Source organism: Argentina anserina, chromosome 6 (assembly GCF_933775445.1).
Source record: "Argentina anserina chromosome 6, drPotAnse1.1, whole genome shotgun sequence".
Classification (NCBI taxonomy): Eukaryota; Viridiplantae; Streptophyta; class Magnoliopsida; order Rosales; family Rosaceae; genus Argentina; species Argentina anserina.
Genome location: NC_065877.1, coordinates 31,158,775 through 31,169,786, shown reverse-complemented (window position 1 = coordinate 31,169,786; position 11,012 = coordinate 31,158,775). Strand labels below are relative to the sequence as shown.

The following is an 11,012-nucleotide window of genomic DNA, read 5'->3' as shown; positions in this document are numbered from 1 at the left end:
CAAGGAGAATAGGAAGGTGGCCTTTCTGAATCACTTTACCTCACTTTACATCTAATCAGTTTTTTTAATGCATTGAGAAAAACCCTAAAACCCTTCACTCTACCCCATCATTAACACATCCTAATTCTCTTCTTATCATGAGAATTTGGAGTGTGTTACTCTCTTAACTACAATGAAGGTGGTAGTACAAGGTTTCTTTAAATATTTACTGTAGCGTTTGAGGTAGGAAGTTGGAAAATGACAAGCTACTCACTCCCTGATTCCCTGCATTTAACTCCAAGGAAGAGAAGAGGGGGCAGAATATTTCTTGGCAAAAGAGTAGAAGATCTAGAAGGGTTGCTAAGATTGTGATTCACCTGGTCAAAAAGGACAAGAAATGGTAAGTTACTTCTTCAGCTTTTCATGGATTTTAGTTGCTTCTCTTGTGCTACCTTTAAGGGTAAATTGCTTCAAAGCAAAAAAAAAATGCAGCGAACACTGAGATGCAAAAAATAAATGATCATCACTTCAAAAATAATAGATGAAAAATACGATTTAATCTGTGTGCAATTTTATTAAATAACTCATACACATTTATATAAGTAAGGTTTGAACTCATAACTTCAACGTTGTTAGTTAAACTGTTTAACCAATCAAATTACAGGTCATCGATAAGTAAAAGAAATGAACATACGAATTCTTCAGTTTTATGTTACGTTCATGGTAATGACAATGCTTCGAATTCTTAATGACTATGAAGTTAATTAGCACTAATCTCTTAGTGGCAATGCAATTGATCCTATGTGTTAAAAATGATGATTACTAGTTACTACGAAAAGTTACCAGAAAATGTATGATTAGTATGAAAAATTGAAAATCTCGTGGTGAGAAATGACTCAAATGAGTATATAGTTTGGGGGGGGGGGGGGGGGGGCAAACAAAAGATTCGGCCCAACAGAAATTTGCTGTCTGGTTGTTGCCCAAAAGTTTACGGTGCCAACTGGGACAAAAACTGATTCGCCAAACACGCGCTCACGAGAAATTACGGCACACCGTTAATATTTCGAAGCCAACGACACACTCTCATCATGTCGTATTCAATACTCCCGCCGACACCGTTTACCCGTTTAGCGATTCCATAATTTTATCATGCTATTTTGTACTAATTAACTTAATCTATTTAAACAAATCTTCAACATTGAGATACCTAACTTTCCATTCTTATAAAAACTAAAAGTAAAAAGATGACAAGTTTACTATTTTTTTCGTTGGTAGATATTGTTCGAAAAAATCGAAATCAAATAGTTCTATCTCTAATTCACGTTCCATTCAATGAAGCGTTTTCTCCAAATCACCAAAAGATTGTTGTGGGGGTTATAAAAAAGATGACTTCTGAATTAATGATGATCAAAGAAGAATCAATGAGAGCCGAATGCTCAGTGGAAAGTTAATACGAGACTGAAACGGTCGACGAGTAAATGCTTAGTAACGGTCGGTGGGTGAATGCAACATAGTTGTCGATTGATAAATGTTAATCGGTGATTAAATGAAATGTAATCGACAATGGTTAATGAGCCTGAAACTTTCGACGAGTAATTTTTCCCTCCAACAATTGACGCCATCTGTGGGAACCACTTTTCCCTAAAAAGTGATGGCAAGAGCTGCACCTTATGACTGAGAGTGACAAAATAATATATTTCGACTCGAGTTAGGAAAAACATATTTACGGTGAGATCTTTTATATTATATTATTCATGAGATAAAGGACTTTGAGTTTTTATAATTGTGGAAAGTATGACTAACAAAAACAGGTAAGATATATTAGCGATTGTTACTTCAAGTAGCATTTTTCTTGGATAAATGTTTTTTTTAAGAGAATCGCAAGCTTCTATTGTGAGTTGATAGTGAGAATGATAGTTGACATACTGTTATGCCCTTGTGCACTACCGTTATTACACATGAGCCGAGAGAATGTGTTGAGTCAGTGGGCAATGGTACATATGGCGAGAATCACGTGTCAGGACGGTCGCTTGAATGAATACGTTGGGAACGGATCATGTAGTTGAGAGCAATTACTGAGCTAGTGGCCAACAATACATGTGGCGAGAATCATGAGTCATGATGACAACCTGAATGATAACGTTGTGAATGGACATGTAGCCAATAACACGAAATGAGCCAATGGCCAACATTTTGTGGGGTTAGAATCATGTGTAAAACTGGTAGCCACAACGGGTAAGGTGTTGTCAATTGTGCTCGAGACAAAATAAGAGCTTACACCATGTGCATGCGACGACTAGCCACATTGAAGATTCACCATATATGAAAGCTAAATGTGCAAAAAAATTCACTTTGGACGAATTTGGGGGTATTGTGGGGGTTATAAAAAAATGACTCCTGAATTAATGATGATCAAAGAAGAATCAATGAGAGCCGACATGAATGCTCAGTGGAAATTTAATACGAAACGGTCAACGAGTAAATGCTTGGTAACAATCGGTGGGTAAATGCAACATAGTTGTCGACAGATAAATGCTAATCGGTGATTAAATGAAACGTAACCGACAATGGTTAATGAGCTTGAAACTATCGACAAGTAAATGGTAGTCAATGCCCACCGACTTAGCTATACATATAAAAGGGACATGGAGATGCAAAAGTAATGATTCAATCTGATCTATTTCAAATAATTTTGAGCACAATACTGACTTGAGTGTCGAAGAGTTTTCTGCATGTACCCCCCCCCCCCCCCAATCGTATTCACCCTCGACGATTTGTCAATCGACGCCAAAGGTTCAACCATCAATTAAGAGGCAACGAAGAAAATGAGGTCAACGCCAGGTTAATTCAACGGATATCGAAGGTCCTAGACAATTCCAGATATGTTTTCATTCCAAACCACACTTAATTGGAGGTCGAAGTCAACGATGATATTTTACCCTCCAACAATGGCTCTGCACAATGTATGTGGATTGGAGACTATTGATCCGGGTGAGATGACGCCAGAGGCACATTTTGGATGTCGGATGGATCCAGGTACACTTCTATAGGCATTGGTGATTGTTTTGTGGCGCTGGAGAGCACCATCTGGTGGTGGCGTGGTTTGTTCAGGCTTGCGGTTGGATTCTCATAAGGGGATCAAAGCGGTGTTACTGATGCTGGATCGGGTTGCTAGTGGTGGTGACAATTTGGTCTCCCTCCAATATAAGTAGGAGGATCGGCGGTGTGGTGGTGTAAGGACATTAGGTCCTTTAGGTGCTTAGATCCTGGTTGATCCCGTCGACGACCATAATGATAACAGAGGTTGCTGCGGCGATTTGATGGATGTGGTATCAAGACTACCGCGGTGGTGGTCGGTGCCTTGTCGGCAGAAGAGGCATACTGGGTAGCGAAGGGTGTCCAAAGAAGGTTGGGATTGCAATTCATGGGTTTGGGCTTCTCCAAATCTGGTTGGGGTGGATTGGGCTTTGATTACAAGGCATGTTCACTTTTGGGTTCGAATTTGGGATCCAGGAGGTTGGGTTGGCGACCCATGCTCTTGGTTCTTGTTCTTGAGAGGACGATTGCTAACGTCATAGGGGGATTTCAATACCCTTGGTCGCTTTCGTTTCTCTTGGGTCGTATCTCACTATCCTTTTACATTTTATATAGCGTACCTCGGTTACAGTTCTGGTTACGATTTCTATCAAACCTTATACTGCTTTGCCTTATGCAGTACAATGATGTCGTGGACATCAAGGCCTCTGGTTATTATCAGTGTCAGACGTTCTGATATGTCTGATTTTTTCTTTACTGTTTTCATTCTTGCAAATGCTTGCCCATTTTATTATGTTTTAGGATGTTGTTGCATCTACCCATGTATTTTCAATTTTAGTTTAATATATTTTATCGTCATTCTTTAAAAAAAAAAAAACTAAATGTCAAGCCTGCATTATCCCTGCTCTAAGGAGAAAGTTGATAGATTCTTTGGATCGTTCATAAGTAAAAGTGCAATAATCAGTCCAAAATATCAAAGTTGCAAATGACAAAGCTGTGTGTATAATATTGGTCATGAGGTGAGAGGTTGGTGGGTTATTATCAGGTGCAGAAAAAGCAGCTAAGAGAGCTCAATCAAGGTGATTCTAATACAAAATTAGACTTGTCAGTTCCTTTCATATGTAGTTGTTGATCTTTGAACCTTATACACCATCTTCCACATTTAAGAAGGGTACTTTCAACTGAGAATGTATCACTTTGAACAATTCAATCCCCTGCTCTTGCCATACTAGAAAGTGATAGCTCATCTTCAACCTGGGATTCTTAACTCAATATTTATAGACTCATACTCAAGTGTGATCTACAAGCATCCTTCACCATTCAGGCATTCGCCAACTCAATGCAACAAGGCAACAATGGCTTCTTAAAGTTGTTGATTAAGATTAGCTTAAATTGTCCCCAACTGGGTTAATGAGCTGTGATCCACATGGCATTCATGATGGCCCAATGCTATGATTATTATCAATGATTTTAGTTGGGAAAAGACCCATATACAATTTAAGAAATAAAGCAAAAGCATGTCTGTCTGTCTAAGTGAGCTTTGCCTTAAGAATCCAAAGAAGTGTACTGTAAACATGATGTTACCAGATAGTAAAACAAAGACCATACAAATGCTGGCATCAGAAATACAATCTAAGCGGAACTTTTATTACAGGTAGTAACCAAAGAATCTCCTCACAAAAACATCTCTTTTTCCTTGCCCACTATTATGAAAACTAACCACACGCAGACAAAATATACCTAGTAATTAACTTCACATAACCATGGAAGTGAATAGTACTGGACATCATTAACGGGAAAAATCTTAAAAGTAATTACGGAGTAAGAACATCAGCTGGATGAAAGAGATATGCTAGAGTGTAGCCCATTCCTTTCGGATATCAAAACTGTAATTGATTTCCAAGTAGCACTTGTTATCATCATCGAGAAACTACAAAAAACAGATCACAAGAGAGAGCAGAATGAGACTTGGGAGTAATGACTACACTACAGTTAAGTCGTACTTCAATCAGTAGAAAGCAATTTTTACTACTAAACCAATGATAAATACTGCACTTTAGTAAGATTACTGTAAGTATTTAATGGTCCAGTTTTACCTTTGATCTTGCAGAATATGATCCTCTGGCAAACATACCGGAAGGTGTGACCTCTTCTGGCATCACATGTGTGTATGGCTCTGGCTGCGGACTGAAGGTTCCAATCATCTCTTTTGTGCTGTCCACTGAAATTAAAAGCCGTGTGAATGGACCAACTTAAGTACATGATGTTTCAATGTAACTTTGAAAATGATTAAGATGCACATTTATAACTTTGAAAATGATTAAGATGCACATTTATACCCTTGACTCCGGTTTTCCAGACAGTGTTGATGTACTTGAGGCCAGAGACAATGTTGTTGCTAACTTGGAAGGAGAATTTCAAGTTGTGACGACTGCCTTCCTTCAAAGTAAACCATAAGCCTTTGGGTTTTCCATTTTCCGGAACATCAAGAACAATGTCAGGTCTATCAGGAGTGAGGATTGAGAGGCTAATAATCTTTACTTCTGGGTCAAGAGTTTCTGTAGTAAAAGAAAAGAAGTGGTATAAGCAAGAAGGCAAAAAATAAAATGATTCAAACAAAAGAGGAAGCAGATCGATAGCAAATATTTTACATTAAAATTCATTATCTTCAGAGTTAAAGATATTAGAGAAAGAGCCTTAGATTGCAGAAAGCCGAACTGTACCTTTTTACTAAGCCTTGTATATTATTATGAAATTAGAGAAAGAGCATTGGATTTCCATATATGTACAAGCTTATAATAAAATTAATGAAGTGATTTTAATTAATATATTTGATAAAGATGACGAACTGTATTAGTAAGCTGAACGCAGGAGGGGGAAAATATAGGTTGTTCTTTTTCTGTCTATCTAAGATTGGAGGAAACTAGTGTTTGGAAGCTTTGAACATTCCAGTGAAATGAAAAATCCGTGAGCAATCATAAAATTCTAATAAAGAACTGCAGAAATTAGTCTACAATTCTACATACAGAGTTCCTTTTTGGACTGGGGGTCGGAATTCAACTTTAACCATTCCAAAACAGCAACATAAAATGACGGGACATGGGGTTAAATTCTGAGACAAGGGTGATGAAAGGTTCTGATCCAAGTATGATTTATAAGAAAAGTGATTCACATAATCATTATTATTCCAAATTTCGCACATATATATTTGCACATTATAGGCTGGTCAAACATAATACAATTGCATTGCATAATTACATCAAAGAGCTTCATGAAAATGAAGTTTACATACCTGTTCCAACAGCGTCTAAGATGAGTTTTTCTATCGCTCTATATAACAACATGACAATTGATGTGGAATTTGAAAAATCAAATTTAAAACACGTACGATTCTTGCATTATAGTTTCTTTACGAACAAGCATAGCAAGAAAACATTGAGTCTCCATAATGATCAATTATTAAGATGCAACTATTCTTAAGATAAGAATTCATTATGAAAGCAAGAAAAAGACAAGACATTGAAGAAAACAGGCTCACAAAAAAGTTACACTTCAATTATTTGCAGAACCACGGCAATCATTAACACTAGAAAATCAAAGTTAAACAGATAACAGACATCAACTTCAGATATTTGAAATGCAATTCTAGTAAGAGTGTAAGACTTTGATACCTCCAACACTCTCAAAATCCACAGCCCCAAGAAGCTGTTCTTTCCACCTCCTCAAGCTCTCATCATCCTGATACAAAAAAGTCAACCACCACCAGAGTAGCAAAACACAAAGTCAACCACACATTGATAATTTAAAATCAATGAAAATAAAAAAAAATTTGAAGGGTAAAACACACACCTTATCCTTCTCAATTTGTTCTTTGAGAGTGCATTGAGGACCCAGCTGAATTTTATTGCTGTTTTCTTCATCATCATCATCCTCAGCTGCAGAAACAGAAGTCTCACTCATCTGTCTGGAAATTCCCTGAACTGCTTCATTATCAGTATCTTCTTGATCCTCCACTTTTTCTTTGTCACTCTTCTCCCCTCCACCCATGTCCTCAGAACTCAAAAAGTGACTACTAGCCCCAAGAACAAAACAAAAAAATACCAACTAGGCTATGACCACTTTCCACAAGAAACAAAGAACCCCATTACAGAAAAACCATAATCAAAGCTTCTTGCTTTATGAACCAAGCAAAAATGAGAGGAACCCAGTTAGGGAATGAGGCACAGAACGACAGAAAGTGAAAGAATTTGCTGTTGGTTTCAGAAAACACAAGAATTCAGAGGCCTGAAGCAAAAAAGGAGAAGTGGGAATAAGGCAAAAGGGAGAATTGGGATTTTGTCTCCTTGGCTTTTTGTGTGGTGGGTGGTTGTTGAAATTCTCAAAAGGGCGAGAGGGAGAGGGAGAGAGGTGGAGAGGGTTGGATTATTGAGCTGAGAGAGAGGGGGTCTTGTGGTGATCCGAAATGCAAGTGAGGGCAGAGAACGTGTAGGTCACTAATGGCCAATGCGCTGCCATTCACGCACAAACACCATTCAAGTGTATCAGACTGTCACGAGGTTCTTAAAGATTTGGCCTTTTGGGAGTGGTGAGTGAATAGTGTGAATAATAACTCTGTTAGGTCCTTACCGCCAAATCCTTTCTGTAATAAAAGAATAGGGTTCAGAGTCTTTACTCTGACCCATAAACAACAAAAAATCGTTGCCGGTATTTGCTTGCCCTTTCGAGTTTGGACAATGGTCCGACTATAGAGCACTCAAAGTTGAATTTCTGATAAAATTATTTATAGTCTAAAAAATAAACCCGAAAAACCAAATTTTATGCCCAACGGTATCAATGTTAGGGGTGGAATTTGGTCCGAACCGTTTGGTTTTGGGGTAAATCGAAAACTGAAGATTGAACTAACCAATTTGGTTCAATTTTTTGATTTTTTTCTTAAATAAAAAAAGCCTGAACTAAATTGAATGTGACAAATTGTAGGATTTGAGGTTCTATATCTCTATTTGACCCTAAAAAATTATTTCTAACTTCTAACAATACAAAACATCATAATTTCAAAGTCCCAAAGTGAAATTTCAATTAAATTACACAATTCATAAATTCATATATCATAAAACAAATAAATTCATAGTCCAGTAAATTGAGTTCACCAAATAGACATTAATTTTTCATAAAAAATGAGTCTCCTTCCTTGTTGTATGGATGCACTTGCGCTTTTGTTTTCCCCTTTTTTTTGTAACGGTACTCTTGGTCTTAGGGGTTGTTGTTTTTCTCTTCATCATAGGAAATTAATAAATTGAACAAAGTTAACAAGAACCAAGCTATAAAGTTTATATTTAACAAACAAAGCTTCTGTTTCATAGCAGCAATACAGTGACAATGTTATGGTTATGTTTCATCATTAACAAACCAAACAAACTACCACAGTAACAGATAAATAGTTTTGCAAATTCTATTTCATCATTAACTGATTCAAATTTGGCTTTTCTCTTGATATACAAAAATGATTCAGCAACCATTCAAACATAAACAAACTAATTACCCTCAGACCTTACTATTTTACTAAACAAGCATGAATTCATAATCATCACCAACTATGAATCAAGCTCACAACTTAATCTGAAACAAACTAATTATATGGAATAATGGAAGCATAACCATAACAAAATCTAATATCTACTATAAAAAACATAGCAATTAGAAAACTTGCAGCAACTATCATAAGTTTCAACTTTCAAATCAATAAATTACAAACAACAATGAACAATCCATATAGAATATGACTGCGTGAATTCAGAATTGTAGACAAGAATGCAAGGATTGGCAAGAATGCAATAGTATGAATCCTATAAGCTAACAACACTGTACATTCTCTAATATGCAAGTTAAAACTAGAAATTAAAGATAGAATGAATCTACGAATAGCAAGAGATTGCTGATTTACAGAGACGGTTGCGACTTTGCGAGTGTTTTTTTTAGGAGTGGAGATCGGCAGTGTCAAGGAGTGGACCTCGTTAGCGTCAGGGAGACTAGGTGCAGAGAAATGATGTGGCGTCAGGGAGAAGAGCTCAAGGAGTGGAGATCGGTGGCGTTAAGGAGTGGACCTCGCCAACATCGGGTAGTAGATCCCAGGAAGGGAAGCTTTGCGGCGCCAGGGACAGTGGAGTTCGGCAGTATCGAGTAATGGGCCTCACCGGTGTCGGGGAATAGAGCTCACTCAACGTCGAGTTCGGTTGAGGTCTGAGGGATCGAGGAGATGATGACTGCGAGGGAGTGGAGAGACCGAGAGTGCGTGTAGTCTGAGCCTCTAAGGCTTTAGGTTTATGTGTATTACACAAAACGATGTTGTTTCCCTTATTTCAGTTTGGTTTAGCCGATTTAGTTCGGTTGGACCACTGAACTGAAAATTGAATTGAATTTTTTTTGGTTTTCTCGGTTATTTTTTGTTTGGTTTTTTTGTTAATTCAATTTTTTTTCAGGTTCGACTCGGGTTTTTAGTCTCGGTTCTTGGTTTTTCAGTTCGGAAGTGACACCCCTAATCAATGTTATTATGAAACAAATTGGCTAGAGACTATAAGCACCATCAAAGTAACGCAACTCTTGAAAATTGATCAACACACATAGTAAATCTAATACAAACTAAACTTTTCTTGCATTAACAACATAACACATCTATATCTCACATGTCGGAAGCACGCAATTGTGGTACAAACTAAACATAGACTTTCTTAAGTCTCAAATAGGGGTGGCAAGGGGGTACATCTGTTGTAACATACAGCAAGATCTGAAGGTGGATAGAGATGGAAGATTATGATGTACGTGGAATGATAGTGTGATTGTGTGATGGATGCAGCTGCTGTATTTCATACAGCAACACACCCTAGAATTTTCCATGGCAAGGCACCCTCTTTTAAAGCTCAAGAGCAACCCTAGCTAGAATATGTATAAGCCATTTCTTTTGCCATGCCTACGGGGTCGACCAAACTACCGGAAACCGTCCTTTCCACAACACAAGCATATGTTGAACTTTAGTCTCTCTAGATAAACGATGTTATGAAGACGTTAATTTGATAAACTGATTTGTTGCCTGAACGCTACAGGCTTCTCGAGACAGACAAATCTGACATCTATAGAGGGTTCAAATTACAGCTATGGTAGCTATGGCACAAATGTAATTGGTGAAGAATCGCTAGCCTAAAACGCTGACAACAAACTATTTTTAAAACAACCTCAGAAGAACACAATCGCCCTATCCCTTCCATGACGAGGTCTTGTTTCCGTACTTCATTAGATATACAACAACTGAAAAGCTGAGATCACCTACTCGGGTACAAAGTTTTGTCCCCTACTCTGTTTTCGATGAATTTTGATTTTGTAGTTGTTGATTATAATCGTATGAGCAATTAATCGTGCAATTATTGATAACTAATATGTAGATTTACGACATTTTGTCTGAACAGAAGAAAATGCCCTATGCTCCGATCGACATTACAATACAAGTTTTGCTTAAAGATAAGTAGGCAAATTAGGAAGTAGCGTTGTGTTTATGATCTTGTAAAGCAGGGCAGCCATGGAGGCATGGATTATGGTTCTTCAATTAGTGAATTGTGAGTTTGGACATCATCGTTCAAAAGAAAGAAACATCGAATGGAGCCCAAAATGAAAACCACCAATTGGTCTACTGGCCAGAGGAGTCCAATAGTTCAGTCGGGACTCTGGAGAGGCTTATGGGCCTACCAATGTGTAGGTGTTTAATTTGAGCTTATGCTCGGGCAATTGCATACACTATTTCATTATGATACCGCAACAGCTTCTTCGATGACTCATGGCCGTGATTCATGAAAATAGTCTTAATTGTAAACAATCGTATAATCAAGTATACAGTCTCTATCCAGAGTGAAGCTTCACTCTGAAATTTCAGAGTGAAATTCCAATTTTGGCACACTTTTCGGTTAAATTTTTTCACCATAAGTGATTCAATATTTAGGTATGTTATTCAA

General features: G+C 37.5%; 1 protein-coding gene across 1 annotated transcript; it reads right to left on the bottom strand.

The window, feature by feature from the left end:
- Window positions 1-4,568: 4,568 nt before the first annotated feature.
- LOC126800343 (rho GDP-dissociation inhibitor 1-like) lies at window positions 4,569-7,450 on the bottom strand. The gene is made up of 5 exons (XM_050527697.1): window positions 6,865-7,450; window positions 6,687-6,753; window positions 5,355-5,573; window positions 5,112-5,236; window positions 4,569-4,945 (listed from the first exon to the last, which is right to left on the bottom strand). The coding sequence occupies exons 1-5, from the start codon at window positions 7,060-7,062 to the stop codon at window positions 4,868-4,870; spliced, it is 687 nt and encodes a 228-aa protein (XP_050383654.1). The 5' UTR covers window positions 7,063-7,450; the 3' UTR covers window positions 4,569-4,867.
- Between the last annotated feature and the right edge of the window lie 3,562 nt (window positions 7,451-11,012).